Source organism: Blastomyces dermatitidis, assembly GCF_000003525.1.
Source record: "Blastomyces dermatitidis ER-3 genomic scaffold supercont1.5, whole genome shotgun sequence".
In the NCBI taxonomy this organism is placed as follows: domain Eukaryota; kingdom Fungi; phylum Ascomycota; class Eurotiomycetes; order Onygenales; family Ajellomycetaceae; genus Blastomyces; species Blastomyces dermatitidis.
Genome location: NW_025544778.1, coordinates 2,068,631 through 2,085,492, shown reverse-complemented (window position 1 = coordinate 2,085,492; position 16,862 = coordinate 2,068,631). Strand labels below are relative to the sequence as shown.

Here is a 16,862-nt window from a genome sequence, read left to right as displayed (position 1 = left end):
TGTTTCAACAATATACATCCCGTCCCGTCCTACCATGACCCAAGAGCCGAATTCATGGTCACCCAACGGCACCCTAAGCCGTAGTTTGATAACCATTCCGGCATTGACTTTCCAATCCTTTGGCGACTCGCGACACCGTGGCTTTTTATTGTATCCGGCTCTCTATATCAAGCATCCACTGGCAGCCAGCACGTGCAGCCGCTGAGTGGCGGGTTGGAGCAGCATGTAACTAGGAGCTTTACCAGCGGTGTCCATCCCACTCCGGCCCACATATCGCGCCAGCAGCTCTGGCGTGTCGTGTCTATGGACTAGTTAGCACGCAGCCTGTTATGCCGTTGTCCCTCTCTGCGAAGTTTCCCTGATATCCAAATTACCGAACGATTCAACATTTGTGTCGGCAAAGCCAATGTCTTCCTTCCATCCATTGCTTTGAAAAATGATAATGAAGGGTTTCGTCGAGCATTTCTAATAGCAGGTTGGTTTTGACATGAAGATCGACTATGCGTTCAGGGTCGCAATCACGGAACCCAGAATTTGCTGTTCTATACGGAGTAACTAGAGGATTACTCAACTCTACTCTATAGACTGGCCAAGAGACACTGGATGAAATATGCACAATTGGTTAGCAGTGATGGTTCACACATAGCAGAGATGTAGAAATGTAGAAATGTAGGAAACAGAATGAATGCACTTTGCAGTTGCAGAGAAACTGTAACTCATGTCAGCTTTGATTTTTATTCTTTTCCCCCTCTGTTTAAAAGTCCTTTCATGTTTTGAAAAAAGTCAACATATTGCGGTAAGCTGCATTATTAACTAGATCTCATCTTCTACAGTTTATCTTTTGAATGTCTCACTTTGCAGATTTCATCTATCATTTCTGCAACAATATATCTCTCAGGGCTTGAATCTCTCTTCATTGTCAGTATATCTCTTCTCATTGCTAGACATTCTCTTTTTATAGCATGCATAGTCAACTCTTTCATTGATTGATATAACTTGAAACTGCCATCACTGCAAGTCTGCAACCTCATTCTATACTTGCATCTGAGAACACAAAATTCATAGATAGTGCAGAATACACACTGCTCTTGATATTACTATATCTATCATATTCAATGAGTATTTACTTCTGTCTGAGTATGTGATACTTCTTGTTCATCACATAGTTAGACCATAAGATAGCAAATGCACAGAATCAATCACATTTACTAACTCTTGTTAGAGCTGACAGTTCAGCTGCAAAAATAAAAAATATAAAATACAAAATACAAAAATCTCTTTCTCTTTTTGTCTATAATTCTATGCTATATCATCTGTACTTAATAAGTCAATTTCTCTACAGAGTACTCATATCACAGTTACTTTGCTATTCAGCTACACACAAGGCCTACTATACTCTATATACATGTCATTTTCACTCTTGTAGCTGAGTGTTATTAATTGATGATATAGAATCTAGTCTCATGAAGCAGTCACATTCTCAGCTGTAAAAATACATGGTAAATTCAGCAGAAGAAATTTCATATTTCATGATTATTGCTCAAATAAATTCATGATATCAATGAATGATAATTGCTTAGATGCATTGATTTTTCTATTGTCTTTTTCCATTATCTTCTTTATGCTTTGAAAGGTTCAAAATGGCATCTTATATAAACTATGAGTTTTGAAGGATTTTTTAAGAAGCATACATACATACATACCCTGCGACATCTAATTGATGTATTTATAAAAGTAAAACTCTCAAGTACTTATTCAGATAGTATCATAGGATAAATATCTAGAGGTTACGCAATCTATTTATTCGATACAGCAAGCCGATGGAGGTCCGATTATCCGGATATCAATCATCATGCTATTTGTCATGCGAAAACTCTAGCTTCTGTGCTGCATGCTGATAGGGATCCTTTTCCCTCTAATGAACATACAATATTTTGGACTGCAGCTGGCCACCAAGATCCAGTTGCGGGCTATATATATAAATATATATAATATACATACATATAGGTTAAAGACAAAAAAAACCCGGAGTCCCCTCCAGAAATATCAAAACCCCCACTTAACATACGCCTGATGCTAATAATAATAATAATGATGATGATGATGATGATGATGATGATGAGATAAAATACGTCTCAGCTTTCAGGGCTTCGGTTCGGCTCGATGTTAAGAGTACATAACCGATACAAGTGCAGCATTTTAACTCTTTGTAATGTATGTACTGTACCTTTCGTCATTTCGCAGGCCCGTCTTCTTTTTTCTCCTTTTTTTTTTTTTATAATAGTACGTTAGAGGTTTTGAATAGAAAAGGCCAATGCCGCAACACTTACACCACTACTAATCCGTATTTTCGCACTGAATAGCGCAATCAACCATAAGATTGATTCATAAACCCAGACCAATCCGGGAGAACTGTCCAAGTGGGGAATAATGAGGCCGTGTAGTAGCAGCCTCTACTCCGTACTATGGCAGAGAAAGGCGATCTGGCGGGAGAAACGGCACGACGCGACAAGATATTATTTTTAGTATTCGCATCTCCGGTTCATGTTTTATTTAGAAGTTAGATATATACTTTTCTGTGCTTGCGAGTACGACTCTACGGAGTACATACGCTGTACATATACAAGCCTCCCCCTTCGAATTTCCCCATATCTGGCTCATTGTCTGGTCTGCCACTACTCCGTACTCATGTAGAGGGGAGGGATTTCAATTGTCCAAAGCCGCCACATCCAGGGCCTCAATGCAACCTTGGAATGCGAGCTGCGGAGGATTATCAGCGATACCCGCAGCCAACCCAGGATAAGCTGGCCCCTGGTTGATGGATGGTTATTCTTATTTGGAGGAGCGGGTTAGCCTGCGTGTTAACCTGCGTGTTATAAATCAACGTTGGTGCCAGAGATCAACCTTCTTCTTGTCTACGCGCAGCGTATTTGCTTGCCTAGCTAAAGTTAGTTAAAAAGTTAGTTAACTTAGTTAACTAACTTAGTTAACTTAAGTTAGCTGTTTTAACTTACTTATTAATAATTGCGCGCGCCCTCGACAACAACAATTACTCACAGCAGGAACGACTCTCGCGCGTGCGGGGGAATCGATATCAATATTTATTCAAAAAAAGAAAAAAGAAAAGAAAAGAAAAGAAAAGGTTATAAATTCAACCCCCATTGAAATTGAAGGCACAACCCAAACTCAACACAATATCTGCCTTGAAAAAACATCCAACCATGGGCCAGAGTCAACCCAGGACCCCAACACCTCCTCAGCCTGTTATTTTGCGCATTGCAGGAGTGTGGGTGGTGGCTAGGGCCGATCGTGGTTGATTTTCAATTTCATTGTATCAATCCTCCTGAACCACCGCCGCCATTCAAAAGAAACCACAAAAGGCTTTCCAGGCGGTTGCGATATTAAGCAAGTAACTTAAGTCAGTGTAGAAGGATTGAGCCAGTCACTCACCTCAACCCCACTCGCTGCATAAACAATATATATCTTCGTCTACACTGCTTGCTATTACATTTGCAATTATTCCCCCCGCCTGTCTTCCTCTCTCCACCCCCTTTGTCCTTCAATGCACACCCTCGCGACAGCTCACTTGCGGCTAATGGACGGCGACTTTCTGGACTCCGCTGCCCTCCACTGCCCTGGCGATCTCCTAACTCGTTCTTGATTCAAAAGAAAAAGAAAAAAAAAAAAAAAGCTCGCAATATGGACCAGGACGGTGGCATGCACAGGAGGAGGGAGCATGACGGAGGACCTATTTCCGAAGGTACGTAGCGCATTTTTATTTCTATTGCCCATTTGGTCTGCCAGGTAGTGCGTGCGTCGCGGGCAGGGATGCTTCACGTTTAAATATTATATTCGACGCTATTCGCAAGCCCCCAATTGCTGTATCTCTCTCTTCAGCCCGTCAAGCGTTGACTCTCGTGTTCCTCCTACACGTTGTTGTTCGATCAGCCATTCGATAGGTCCGAAAGCCTAGACTCGTGCAGGACGCTGATTAAGAAGGGAGCACAGTGGCAGGAAATGGAGCTTCTACAAGTCACAGCAGCCCCTTGCTGCAACCTCCAGATGCGCGCAAGGCGTCTCGAACAAGCACAGCCAATACGGCCAGTTACAAAGCTGAGGAGCGCAACCTTCACAACGATAGCAAGCCCCCACTAGTCAAAAGCCATACGGCGATTCCCACCACCAAGCCACCAGTGGCAGCAGCAGCCTCACCTTCGTTGTCTCAACCGCAGTTCAAACTTTCGAGTACAAGTAATCAGGAATCACAATGTCAGGCCCTGATCGATCCTCTATCCCAGGTATGTCCTTTTTTTTTGATTATTTCTATATGCCACCAAGAAGACGCCAGGAGCGACGAAAATAAGTCGTCATTCCCTTATCTACCAAAAAAAAAAAATGGCCCTCTACCTGCTCTATTCTCCATATTCGTAAAATATGACCCCGGAGGGAACCGGAATTACTAGACTGTGGACTCCCTTGCTGATTGCTTGTGTTTCTCTTTGCGCCTTACAAGCATATCCTCCAACGAACGAATACAGATAGATCAAACCCCCCAAGATTACGAACTCAAGGAAAATCTGACACGGAACCGGGTGGGTCGGAGTTCCAATGGGCCCTTACCCAAGAAGACTCTTCGTCTGGAATATTAAGAGAAGCAAGCCTATATCAGAAAAATTCTAAGGAAAAGAAGTAAGTTTTTCGAATTCCCTGTTCTGGAAGTCACCAGCATTCCCCCTTGCGCAAGGAGGATTGGTAGATTCGTTTCCTTGCCTCGCTATTTGAGCGTTTTTCTGAAAGGCCTCTTGTTTCTAAGAGTCGCTAACAACATCATTTCTTCACCGATTTTCACTTGACTCTAGGAAAGGCGTTTCATTCTTGAGCCGTATCATCGGCAGCAAGAAGAAAACCTCCGCTGAGTGGAAAGACGATGTCTCTGAAACGGGCGAGATCCGTGCCACCGGTATGGACGCTGAAGTATTTGCTCAACCGATAGGATTTATCCCTCGATATCCCCCGCCACCGAAATATATCAAAGTTCGCTCTCATTACAAGAAGGATAAAGACTTTAACCGCCTGTTTATCGCTCAAGAGCTCTGTGGTACTTGTTCTTCCACCAAGAACAAGTCATTAGATGGCAAGGATAGTTCAACCGGTTCAGAAGAGATTCCAGCAACCGGTAAGGCAATATGGGCCCTTGAGTTTTCCGAGGATGGAAAATTCCTAGCTGCAGCTGGGCAGGATAAAAAGGTTCGCGTTTGGGCTGTCATTGCCACACGCGAGGATCGCCAGGCGCATGAGATTGAAGAAGAGGCCCAGAACGACAAGCCATTCATACGACTAAGAGCACCTGTGTTTAAGTTTCAACCTGTACGGGAATATGAATCGCACACCGCGAGCATTGTTGATTTGACTTGGAGCAAGGTACGTGTTTTGGTGTTTTGGGCGACCCCTTCCGCTAAACCAAACCGTTTAATTTTGACAAGGTGCTAATTGGACTCTTTGAAGAATAATTTCTTGCTGTCCACATCGATGGATAAAACAGTTCGATTGTGGCATGTTACGAGAAACGAATGCCTTTGTTGCTTTAAACATAACGACTTTGTCACGTCCGTGCAATTTCATCCCCAAGACGATCGTTTTTTCCTCGCTGGGTCTCTAGATTCAAAGTTACGGTTATGGAGCATACCAGACAAGAGTGTAGCGTTTGTGACTACCCTCCCTGACATGATAACCTCTGTGGCTTTTACCCCTGACGGGAAGTACTCTATTGCTGGCTGCCGGAACGGACTCTGTCTCATCTATGACACGGACGGTTTGAAAATTCATTCCCAAATCCATGTGAGATCAGCACGCGGGCTGAATGCCAAGGGCAGTAAAATAACCGGAATTGACACGATCGTACAACCACCTAACAATCCCAACGGCTTAGTGAAGCTTCTCATCACAAGCAATGACTCTCGAATCCGTCTATATAACTTTAGGGATCGCACACTGGAGGTGAAGTTTCGAGGGAACGAAAATCATTCTAGTCAAATTCGGGCTACATTCAGCAGCGATGGCAAATATGTTATATGTGGAAGTGAGGATAGGAAAGTGTATATATGGCCTATCGCCTCTCCGGAAAGGGACCCAGAGAAGCGCGCTGTTGAGATCTTCGAAGCACACCCCTCTGTCGTCACGACCGCTATTTTCGCTCCGAATAAAACTAGACAGTTGCTTGGGGCGACTGGTGACCTCCTTTATGACCTTTGCAATCCACCTCCTATTACTCTTGTTAGCCAAGCACCGTCTGTGGCGTCTAAACCAACTACTGATGCCGGTGGCTCCCGGGAAGGGTCGTTGGCACCCACCCCCAGAAGCTCTACATTTCCACTTACTCGGAAACCAGAAGAGTTCCAGCCACCTTCAACGAAATTTTCTCACCCTTGCGGAAACATAATCATCGCTGCAGATGCCAATGGCACCATCAAAGCTTTTCGACAGGATTGTGGATACCATAAACTGCGGAGTGATGTGTGGGATACTGGCTTTTCGCGAAGGATTCTTGGCCGAAACAATTCCTTCTCTACACGCCACAGTATTGCTTCATCATTAGGCAAAGACTCCATTCACAAAACACCATCCGAGCGCATATTATCATGGCGAAACACAGTAATGGGCGCGGAAAACTCCAGCTTTGACAACCTTCGCTCCAGCCTATCCATGAGAACCCGAAGCATCTCTCCTCGCAAGTCCTCCACAAAACAAAAGGAAAAGAATAAGGATAAGCCTCAGCGGGGCCGGGGCCAGGGCCAGGGCCACAACCCAAGCGTTGTTTTCAACCCAGCGGAAGAGCCGTCCATACGTTCGTTCTCCCCCGCTTTCTCATCTAAACAACCCTCCATGATAGACAGACCCTCTTCCGGTACTGCAGCATCCTCTGAATGTATTCCACAGCAGCAGACACCGCGAGAACCACATACCAGCAACAAGCATGAACGCCGCCACAGCGAAAATCTCAGACCAGCAGCAATAAGAGCGTGTTCGCCAGATAACCTCCTGCTATTGGATGACCAGAGCTACATGTACTGGAATAAGGATGCGTTCGCCTCCCAAGCGTCAGGCAACCTGCGGCCCGTTGAGTCGCTTGAGCATGACGAGCGGCACCCGTTCGTACGACAGGTGAGTAAGGTGAGCACGTTGAGTAGTGATATTCTTTCCTCGGAGGTGGATTTTTATCATGCTCGTGCCGAGAATGGTCGAGGTTATGGAGATTGTGGTGGTGATGATGAGGAAGAGGAAGGGGGGGAGGATGATGACGTTGATGGGGAGGATCTCAGGTGTCCACGGTGTCGGGGGGAAAATTTCCGTGCGATGCGCATGAAGAGTGGGGATCCGAAGTTGATATGTGTTGGGTGTCGGTTTCCTGCGCGGTGATGGAGGGAACGAGGGAATTACTCGTATGGTTTATGAAATCTGATTTTGATAGAAGGGGACGAACGGACGATTAGTCTAACGTTTCGTGCACCTGTGTGTTTCTTCACTTTTTATTTTTTAGTTTCTTTTTGGCAAGGGGTTTCGCTTTTTGGCTGGTTGGTAGCTCTTGGTTTATTGGTATTGTCATTATTATTGTTTTTTTTTTTTTTTTTTTTTTTTTTTTTTTTTTTTTTTTTTTTTTTGGAAGCGGGTATGGTGTAACTAATTATATATCTTTAGGAGGCATAATCCGTATGAATAGCAAATATCTAATCATGATAGGGAGGTATATTATGGGATGAATATATGTATATTTCGGGAATATTCCAGGCTGTTTTTTGTCTCTTCAAAATGACTGAATGGACATTCAATTTTCATATATTTTTTCGGATATAGTTAAAATGTTTGTACTTGCTAACGTTGCGGCTCCAATTTTTCACTTTCCCCACTCCACCACACTCACACCACCACGTCTATTTGCTCCAACAAAACACCCCATGTTAACACCCGATAACCTTCTGATATAACTTCCGTATTACTTACCACTTGGGTACACATCTATCTTCTTCTATATGTACGAATCATAAACCAATTAACAGACCTTGCAGACTTTCCTCCACGTCGAGCAAGAGCAAAAAAAAAAAAAAAAAAAAAAAAAAAAAAAAAAAAAAAAACCCCCTTCGAAAGTCCGCGTATCATCCCTCTCGATAGACCCTTGGACCTTGAACAGAGGTTTACATACCTGGCCAATACTTCAATACTTTGAGCATATATGTATAACGAAATCATACCTCGACACCGCCCTGCATAATTGAAAGCAGATAGCGGGCGGCTAAACCCAGGCGCATCCTGTTGGAGATCAACCACCTTGACCGAAGTACGCTCAGCGGTTTGAGCTCTGAGGTGAAATCGGTGCCAGTATTGATCCTGAGCGAGTGGAAGAGGGAAGCGAAAACCACAAAAATGCCGTACCTATCCACTTCACAGGAATATCTAGAGCAGTCAGCGCTCCTGCTCCAGGCTTATCCAGACACGGTATGTCGAGTGAGAGCCCTGATCAATAGTTATTTATGCATCCAAGCGCAAATATACAAATATATCACTAACACCGCCCTCCTTCTCTTTAATCCCTTCAGACCCGAATAACAACAAAATACTCATACCCTCGCCCCAAAAAATCATCATCCCAACCCACCTCCACGAAACCAAAACCCGCCCCTACAGGTACCTCGACACCATCCACACAGACTCAATCACAATCACAGACACAAACACAAACACCAACCCCCGCAACCATAACCCTCAAAACCTTCCATCCAACCAGCGGCATCTGCCTCAAATACCGCACGAACAAAGCCGCGGAAGTCGGCCGGCTGATTGCTGGCCTGGGCAAATTGGCGAGCGGCGCGCCGGTTGTTGAGCCAATAGCAGCAGATACCGGTATGGCTGGGGATACGGAGATGACAGATGCTGCGACTGCGCCTGCGTCTGCGACTGCGACTACATCGGGACCCGGTGCTGGTGCTGGTGGAAAGGGTTCTAGCAGTGGTGGTGGTGGGGGGAAATCGAAGAAGAAAGGGAAGGGGAAGAAGTAGGCTATTTTGATATTATTTATTTATTGCCCCTCCCCCTTTCATTTTCAGGTACATAATTATGGGATTTTCTATTGAGAGAGATCATGAGACTCGAAACATGGGACCGGGTACAATAGATGGCTACTTCAAGAGCATTTTTCTCCCTCGTTTATTGTTTATAGAAAATATCTGACATAAATTATCCGCGCTGTGGTTGGTTAAATTGATTCATACATACATGACAGAGTCAAGAGCCATGATTCCGGTGGCCTCATCCTTGTGTTCCACCCCAAGCCATATTTGCACCTGTATAACTCGGATGGGCGGAAGGCTTTTTCATCAGTGACGTTATATATTTGGCTGCTAAAAACTAGATTATGCAAAAGAGCAGACAGAAATTTCTCATCTCCGCCTGCCCTTTGCTTTTCTTGTTTCTGGGACACATTTTGAAATTGAGGATAAACATAATGCAAGATACAACATAAGACGGGCAAGGACAGGAGTAAAAATATAAATAAATAGTAGGAGACGCCGTAACCCAATACGTAAGAATTTGTCATGAGACCCAGCCGGTAAAACGATGAGGACGAAGGAAAAAGGAACATCAAATGCAGTCATGGAGCCAATATTACGAGGTGAGAGGGGAAAAAAAGATAACAGAAAAACACATAAGCGAGTACAATGCACCAAAAAGAGCCACACATAGAAGTACAGGTTATCCGAGGCAGAAACCACTAGAGGGTATCTGAAGTGTAGAAATATACACTGTGACTGGGGGTATGAAGTCCGAAACAAGAAAGTAGAATGGGGGGTATATGCGTCACAGACGTCAAATACAAGATGGAGAGGAGTCTATCCATCCCAAGAAAGCAATGACACGAAACAGTTTAGAAGTCTTCGTCGAAGGTGAATGCACCTCCATTCTCGATCTGCTTCTCCGTTTCTTCAGTAGCAGCTTCTTTCTTGGTGCTTGCCATGACACCGGCTTTTTGGTAGTCGCCAACACGCTTTTCAAAGAAGTTGGTCTTGCCAGCTAGCGAGATGTTGTCCATGAAGTCAAATGGGTTGGTGGAGTTGTAGACTTTCTTGTTGCCCAATGCAACGAGGAGGCGGTCAGCGACAAACTCGATGTATTGGCACATGAGCTTGGCGTTCATTCCGAGAAGCGCGACTGGGAGCGCATCTGAGAGGAATTCCTGCTCTATCGTGACGGCCTCCGTGATGATCCTCTCAACCGCCTCTGGGCTGGGGCGGTGGCGGAGGTGGGAGAAGAGAAGACAGGCGAAATCAGTGTGTAAGCCCTCGTCACGAGAGATAAGCTCGTTAGAAAAGGTAAGGCCAGGCATGAGACCCCGTTTCTTGAGCCAGAAGATAGAAGCAAAGGATCCACTAAAGAAGATGCCTTCGACAGCTGCGAAGGCGACGAGGCGCTGCGCGAAGCTAGATTCTTTATCTTCGATCCACCGGATGGCCCAATCAGCCTTCTTGCGGATGCATGGAACTAGAGAACGCGTTAGGTGGAAATTTCTCTAAAATTAGAGTGGGGAAGAATCCATACTGGTGTCAATGGCATCGAACAGATAAGTTCGCTGCTTTGGCTCTTTGATATACGTGTCGATTAGGAGAGAGTAAGTCTCGGAATGAATATTCTCCATCATGATCTGGAAGCCGTAGAAGCAGCGAGCCTCAGGAACCTGAACTTCACTGCTGAAACGCTCGACCAGGTTCTCGTTGACAATGCCATCCGAGGCAGCGAAGAATGCCAAGACATGGGAGATAAAGTATCGCTCATCATCGTTCAATCTGTTGTTCCAATCGTGAAGATCTTTTGAGAGATCAATTTCTTCTGCAGTCCAGAATGACGCCTCCGCTTTCTTATACATTTGCCAGATCTATATTGAATCGCGTTAGTTTAGCTTTTAGGACGTGTTGAGAAGGAAAAACACCACTTTACGCGTGACGCGTCGAAGGGAGTGGGAACATACCTCGTGATATTTAAGTGGAAACAAAACAAATCTGTTTGGGTTCTCCTGGAGCAATGGCTCCTCTGCCTCGAGCGCTTTCATTCCAGTCAGAGCTTTCTTCTCTGTCTCCTCTGGTCTCAGAGGCGTAGTCTCTTTCTTCTCAAGCAGCTTGGGGTCAAGGACGAGAGCGACGGGCGTCGTAGCATTTTCCTTGCCGGTAGGCTCGAAGTTGAGCTTCTTAGCAGGAGAGTCATTCATTTTCAGGTTTTCCAGCGAGGATGCAGTCTACATGAAGCTGTTAGCTGCACACGGTCATCTATTATCATGGACGCGTCGGGTACGAGGGGAGTAGCGCGTGGAGGCTCAGAAGCATACCTGTTTCGACGGGCTGACTTGAGAAGCCATTGTAGCGAGTATTAAGACACAGTGAAACAATTGAGACAATAGAGACGAGAAGTTGCGTGGTGTGAGAACAGCAAACCTGGTGTTGAGGGTGAGATGGGAGATTGAAGATACAAACGATGGCGAGGGCGAAGAAATAAATAGGCAGGCAGGCAACACGCTAAGTCACGGGACTACGCGAATCAGCGCGACTTCGGCAGCAAACAAATCACGTAAACGCGAGGTGGGTTTGCATTGTTTGTTTTGTCCTGTCACGTCATTGCTTGGCACCTTTCGACCAAATCAGAAATTCTGCGCTTCAAATTGGTAAACGATTTACACAACACTTGCATAGGCACTCAAGGAGTCTCTATACTCTGGGGCCACTATTCCCTGAGGCCTCTGTACCCAGAGAGTCTCTATACCTGGTGATTTCTTACCTGGAGGTCTCTATATCTGGGGGATCTCTATCTGGGGATCTCTATACCTGGGGGGCTCTATCACACCTTGGGGGCTCTATACACCTGAGAGCGTTCTATAACTGGGATCATGAAAATGTTGTGAGATCTGTCAAGGAATACTCCTAACAATGGCTATATCTATGTACATGATAACGAATGGGGTATGTACATGTACATGTACACACGCAACATGCGATGGTCCAACGAAATTTGAAATAAGCCAAGAAAAGCATCAGAAAATGACATGAAACTGGGTCAAGCTCCTCGTGTTAATATGCGGCATCATTCTTGGCGAAGACACGGACATATTTAACAAGCCAGTACGCGCCCTTGAACTCGGTCGGATTATTCTGCACAAATTCCCGGCATGTCGGAGCTCTCGCTGCACAGCTGCTGCTAGACCAGACATTACCAGCCCAATCGCCACAGAACGTGATGTCGAAAACCTACGGGATGATACGTTAGCTACCACATCTGGAAGTTTGTGTGTCAAGAACAAAGCAATCAAGCAATGACATACGATCCTCTGCAGCTTAATGTGAGCGGCAATGTCACATTGACCCTGGAACTGGGCCATCGGCCTAGGCCACGACGCTGGATCTGGGGTTCTAGCAGTGATATCCTTAGGGATATCATCACGTGGGAAGAACCACACGGTGACTGCAGATGCTGTTATTTCTGTGGCGTACACTCCGCCTCCATTTGCGTTGAATCCAGCACCGTACGATGCCGTGTCCGAGGAGCTGATGCCACAACCGGCGTTGGGGGGTTGTCCCGCAGCATTGACATCGCAGTTCGATGTCAGGATGGTGCCCGTGAAACTTCCCGAGTTAGTAATACTGCAACCGTAGTTGGTGTGCATGGACATTAAGTTAGTAGCTTGCGTGTTGACTCCTTCCACAATATCAATTTCGCCATTATTAGGCCAGTTTGGCCCAACGGTCCAGCTGATGGGAGGTTATAACTTTGTCAGTCTGGTTCTTCATTGATACGAGAACTCACCTCGGAGGATAATCTATGTTTTTACTTACAATGCAGGCCAGGTCCCGCAAATCCCACCGGGCATGTGCTCAATGTCCGTGATTATCAGGCCTTTATCATATTCCTTCTTGCTGCTAACTCGAACACTGGATCGCCCTCTTCCGGAGGCGACGTTTGTGCTATCGACTCCCATATATATAACGTCGTCTGTAGAAGAGACTAGCCCCTGATATCTCGCGGTGGTTCGATCGAGATAATTGACATATCCATGAGTAGGATCGTCACCCTGGAATATACAAACTAGTGAGCAGATATTCCAGCTGGGTTACACTCAGCTAAATGACGATCGATGCCAGGACTCACCGAGAAGAAATCAAATGCCTGGAAAAAGGTCCTCGCTGTATAGTCGTCTATCAGAGTATATGCCGCTTGGGAAAAGACGACAAAACTATTCACACAAATACGGATAGATACGGATAAATGCATCGTGCCAATACGGTATCAATGAAGTCTATCAAAATCCAAAGGAAGCAAAAAAAGAATAAAAGCCTGGGAATAAGATATAAGGAGAGTGCCGGCAAATTTGGGAGATTAAATATCCTCACCGGGCACGCCGTTCTTTATCGCTCACAAGAACGGTCTTCCCGGGGCGGAGAGATAATTCCATGAGGAGGAGAAGGCGTGAGGGAACGGACAAACCAAATCGTCTTCCCTTGCAAAATTCATTTGCATCCGCAGCACATGGAGAAGTCATTTCAGCATGCCTACTCTTCGTCCGGGGTGGGCCGGGAATGAACGCAACAGTGGAGGAGGATTGAAACCCAACAGATTTAGCCAACAGCGATATATATACTTATAGCTAAAAGACAAATAGCTGAATTCCATTCGATCAACCATATCTAAAGCATCATCTCTGACATCTCTCCGGAGTCCTAGGGCCAACCCCTCTGAAGTTCCTCCAACCTATCTACTACCTTAGTAGCATGGTCGAATACCATGGGACTAGGACCAAAATATTTAGTAGGCCCATTACCAGATTGATTGGTCCCAGTGCACAATACTGGGACTACTCATACAGTCCTAGTGGGACTACCACCAGTAGGACTACCAGTGGGACGACTTACCAGTGGGACTACTACTATTAGTTACTACTGTCTAGTCCTCGTCACATTTTTTAAAATGGGATCATGAATTTCATGTTTTAACTTCTACACTGTAATATTAAAATCCGTTTTACAGAGGATCCTCTCAAAAGTTTGATTAGCACTACGAATTTAAGGTGTAACTAACTTTGTTACAGGCATAAAGTATTCTCATTCCCTCTCTTAACCAGAGTTCTAAGAGAGGTTAATGTCTGTGGCACCTGAATAACCAGCTACAGCTTAACTAAAGCTAGCCTAAATCCCAGGGACTTGAGAAATGGAATGATAACAGTATTACAGCTTAAATTCTTAGCACTAATCAAAACTGTTGAGAGGATCCTCCATAAATGAGGTTAAATATCATTTGAGTGTTTCCATTTTATGCCAAGGAATGCTAAGAAATGCGATAGATTAAATTTGCGGGCCGACCGGTTCCACCCACAGCCAGGTGAATTCGGCGATTCGCAAGCATCATAAAAAGGCCACGTAGTAGCTCTTGAATGCATACTCCAACCTTCCATCAAAAGAAAAGAAAGAAATAATAGTAACCAACTGAGACCGTGCCAATCGCATTGCTCGGAGACCGGGGTCGGGATATTTTTATAGAGTCGAACTTGGGGCCGGTTGACTAATTTACTTGGCACGCGCATACGCAGCGTAGTTACTTGTTCTATCAATATCGTTTTTACTCCGTAGTTTGGACATGCATCGGCAGAAATTTGAGAGTAGTATACAAACATGAAAATAGCTTCGGAAGCTGGAGCGTGGATGGCAGGGGGAAATACAATCATGAATGGGCAGCTAACTCTTCTCGATCACCGAAACCTGAGTGAAATATCTAATGCAGTCCTGGCAGGCTGAGTCTTCTGAAGAATTGATGGCAGGAGATGAAATGCGCTTGAGCCACGGTGCAGCATTTTATTCTCCGGTCGTGGTTTGCTACCGGCGAATATCAGGGATCGATAAATAATAGTTAGGTTAGTGTCTGGAACCTACCAACGATGTTAGTAGCTGGCGCAGTTTGTCCGTATCCCGGCGAAGCAAGGTAAGGTACCTCAATGTCACACAACTGCGCCGCCGTCCCGCGCCGAAAGGAGACAATGTGCTCTCTTCCATTACTTAAGGCTGCTTGGTCGGGGAAGTCTTTTTCCTATCAATATTTCGAGAGGCGCCTCAACAGCACTGATATCCGAAGAACTTCTCTGGCCGCAGTTCGCCATTAACGCTTCTTGAGGAGCCTTCCACCTTTTCCCTCGTGTAGGTAGTAAAGCTGGGATAGGATCTCATCGACGCAACGCCGCCAGACGACCATGTAACCAAACACCATTCAAGCTTCATGAAATTTTCCATGCTCCCTACAAAGGACTACATCTCGCCCACAAGACGCCTTTTCAGCGCATCATCATATTTTCCACTCTGCATGATCTCTAAAAGCCGACCCTGGACCTCCTGGACCTTCGAGGGAGGAATCAACCAGACATTATCAATGTCCTCGCACCCGATCTCGATTGATTTCCCCACCGTTGGCCACATGCCATATGGAAACCCGGGGTTGATCAGCTCGATCTCGAGATCAAGGAAGTAGTCCTCATCATCTTCCAGCCAGCGTATCTCGTCGAGAGGGTGAAGAGGAGGGTCCGAAATTATACCGCTCCAGCTTTGCTCAAACCCGTCCGTGATGGCGATAAATTCTTTATAATCTGCTGGCAGCTTAATGCCCAGCTCTCTTTCAGTTGCTGCAATTTCCTCCAGGCTTGCGGGGTCGTGGAATAAGGACCCAGGAGGGCCATCCATGTAATCCCGGAGGCTGTCAGGATTCGTCCGGGTATTGTTGTCTAGGATTTTCAGCATCTCTCGCATGGTGAGGGGGTCAAGCTCCATCCTCCCTTCCCGAATTCGCTCGACAATAGTCTCCTCGAGTTCATTTGCGTAGCCCCGTACTTTGTCATCGTTTTACACCGATAGCTCTGGCCAAGGTGCCATCTTTCAAAGCCTCCCAAGCTCTTCGCGATTGCGTAAGATAGGTCAATTGCTCATTCGCCTCCATTCGCTTTGCAAAGATGCCCACAAGCTCTTCTACCGAAATAAGACCCTCTTGCGCATACCTCCTTTCTTTGAGCAACCATCTCAGGTCCAATGCGCTGACAAGTGTAGCTGACGCAGTCATGGCAGCAGCGCCGGTGCTTGCGTCCCGGGAGTTGGGCTTGACTTTCTCAAAGGAGTCCAGGAGGGTTTCAATACCGGAAGAGATATATCCTCGCTTCCCAAGCATTCCACTTCTCCACGCCCAGATTGTGCCTTGAAAACAATCTTTCGAGCCTTGTAGAACCAAGTGCGGGCATATATATCTTCCAAAGCCCGTATCTCATTGTAGACATCCTCCATCGTTACATCCGCTTCTTTTGTCCCCTCCCTCACTCCCCCTCCACCTCCTCTCTGGCCCGCTTGAGGCGTATAGATTTTTTTCTCCTTACTTTTCGTAATTCTCTGTTTCACTTTTTCTTCTTCTCCGACGGGCCATTTGCCCAACTCTGTCCGCAGTAGCCATAGAGGTTGTACATGTACATTGGCCTTGCAATATCTCACGTGCGCATTGAGGCAGGAAATAAGATTTATGGCAACATCAATGTAACCAAGGGCAGCGAATTGTTGAATTCGCGACGAGACAAAAGCTTTGAGTTTCGGCTCCGGAAGACATTGTCAGGGGTTGAGACTTGAGTGTGTTTATCAGGGTTATATCGTTGCTCTATGTATGTGCTTCGCTTGCGTTTCTTTGAAAGAACGAGGTTCTGCGGCCGTTGTAAAAGCTTTCGTGGCTGCAACTGTTGCCTGATCTCATCTGCCCCCTTCTCTGAGCGCTAAATTCTTCGATCCAATAATGACTTGGGAAATTGATGAGTATCC

The 16,862-nt window shown here is 45.7% G+C and overlaps 5 protein-coding genes across 7 annotated transcripts; 2 read left to right on the top strand and 3 right to left on the bottom strand.

Annotated features, from left to right (window-relative positions):
• Window positions 1-1,935: 1,935 nt before the first annotated feature.
• On the top strand, window positions 1,936-7,625 carry BDCG_05156 (WD repeat protein). Of its 3 annotated transcripts, none has more exons than XM_045420823.1 (6): window positions 1,936-3,760; window positions 4,009-4,298; window positions 4,514-4,689; window positions 4,860-5,421; window positions 5,506-6,844; window positions 6,943-7,625. In XM_045420823.1, the coding sequence occupies exons 1-6, from the start codon at window positions 3,700-3,702 to the stop codon at window positions 6,975-6,977; spliced, it is 2,463 nt and encodes an 820-aa protein (XP_045281137.1). In that variant the 5' UTR covers window positions 1,936-3,699; the 3' UTR covers window positions 6,978-7,625. The 3 variants fall into 3 exon arrangements, with proteins under 3 accessions (XP_045281137.1, XP_045281138.1, XP_045276849.1); XM_045420822.1 differs by having other exon boundaries at window positions 6,937-7,625; XM_045420821.1 differs by having other exon boundaries at window positions 5,506-7,625.
• Window positions 7,626-7,880: 255 nt separating this feature from the next.
• BDCG_05155 (uncharacterized protein) lies at window positions 7,881-9,935 on the top strand. Its single transcript, XM_045420820.1, has 2 exons — window positions 7,881-8,490; window positions 8,592-9,935. Exons 1-2 carry the CDS (start codon window positions 8,419-8,421, stop codon window positions 9,048-9,050), a joined length of 531 nt encoding a protein of 176 aa, XP_045276848.1. The 5' UTR covers window positions 7,881-8,418; the 3' UTR covers window positions 9,051-9,935.
• BDCG_05154 (ribonucleoside-diphosphate reductase small chain) lies at window positions 8,970-11,532 on the bottom strand. Its single transcript, XM_045420819.1, has 4 exons — window positions 11,369-11,532; window positions 11,015-11,278; window positions 10,588-10,921; window positions 8,970-10,530 (listed from the first exon to the last, which is right to left on the bottom strand). The coding sequence occupies exons 1-4, from the start codon at window positions 11,396-11,398 to the stop codon at window positions 9,917-9,919; spliced, it is 1,242 nt and encodes a 413-aa protein (XP_045276847.1). The 5' UTR covers window positions 11,399-11,532; the 3' UTR covers window positions 8,970-9,916.
• A 269-nt stretch (window positions 11,533-11,801) lies between these two features.
• BDCG_05153 (endo-1,3(4)-beta-glucanase) lies at window positions 11,802-13,849 on the bottom strand. The gene is made up of 4 exons (XM_045420818.1): window positions 13,180-13,849; window positions 12,867-13,102; window positions 12,356-12,782; window positions 11,802-12,281 (listed from the first exon to the last, which is right to left on the bottom strand). Exons 1-4 carry the CDS (start codon window positions 13,300-13,302, stop codon window positions 12,105-12,107), a joined length of 963 nt encoding a protein of 320 aa, XP_045276846.1. The 5' UTR covers window positions 13,303-13,849; the 3' UTR covers window positions 11,802-12,104.
• Window positions 13,850-15,323: 1,474 nt separating this feature from the next.
• On the bottom strand, window positions 15,324-16,230 carry BDCG_05152 (uncharacterized protein; the record flags this gene model as incomplete). The annotated part of the gene is made up of 2 exons (XM_045420817.1): window positions 15,324-15,793; window positions 15,918-16,230. 2 exons carry the CDS (start codon window positions 16,228-16,230, stop codon window positions 15,324-15,326), a joined length of 783 nt encoding a protein of 260 aa, XP_045276845.1.
• Window positions 16,231-16,862: the final 632 nt, after the last annotated feature.

What these genes read in the sequence shown, in the direction of transcription:
- BDCG_05156 (XM_045420821.1), top strand. Translation starts at nt 3,700, where the DNA reads ATGGACCAGGACGGTGGCATGCACAGGAGGAGGGAGCATGACGGAGGA. An exon ending in AAAAATTCTAAGGAAAAGAA is followed by an intron (nt 4,690 to 4,859) that starts GTAAGTTTTTCG and finishes ACTTGACTCTAG; the next exon opens with GAAAGGCGTTTCATTCTTGA. An exon ending in TTGATTTGACTTGGAGCAAG is followed by an intron (nt 5,422 to 5,505) that starts GTACGTGTTTTG and finishes GACTCTTTGAAG; the next exon opens with AATAATTTCTTGCTGTCCAC.
- BDCG_05155 (XM_045420820.1), top strand. Translation starts at nt 8,419, where the DNA reads ATGCCGTACCTATCCACTTCACAGGAATATCTAGAGCAGTCAGCGCTC. An exon ending in TCCAGGCTTATCCAGACACG is followed by an intron (nt 8,491 to 8,591) that starts GTATGTCGAGTG and finishes TAATCCCTTCAG; the next exon opens with ACCCGAATAACAACAAAATA.
- BDCG_05154 (XM_045420819.1), bottom strand. Translation starts at nt 11,398, where the DNA reads ATGGCTTCTCAAGTCAGCCCGTCGAAACAG. An exon ending in TTCCACTTAAATATCACGAG is followed by an intron (nt 10,922 to 11,014) that starts GTATGTTCCCAC and finishes GATTCAATATAG; the next exon opens with ATCTGGCAAATGTATAAGAA. An exon ending in GTTCGATGCCATTGACACCA is followed by an intron (nt 10,531 to 10,587) that starts GTATGGATTCTT and finishes CGCGTTCTCTAG; the next exon opens with TTCCATGCATCCGCAAGAAG.
- BDCG_05153 (XM_045420818.1), bottom strand. Translation starts at nt 13,302, where the DNA reads ATGCATTTATCCGTATCTATCCGTATTTGTGTGAATAGTTTTGTCGTC. An exon ending in TGCGGGACCTGGCCTGCATT is followed by an intron (nt 12,783 to 12,866) that starts GTAAGTAAAAAC and finishes ACCTCCCATCAG; the next exon opens with CTGGACCGTTGGGCCAAACT. An exon ending in ACATTAAGCTGCAGAGGATC is followed by an intron (nt 12,282 to 12,355) that starts GTATGTCATTGC and finishes ATCATCCCGTAG; the next exon opens with GTTTTCGACATCACGTTCTG.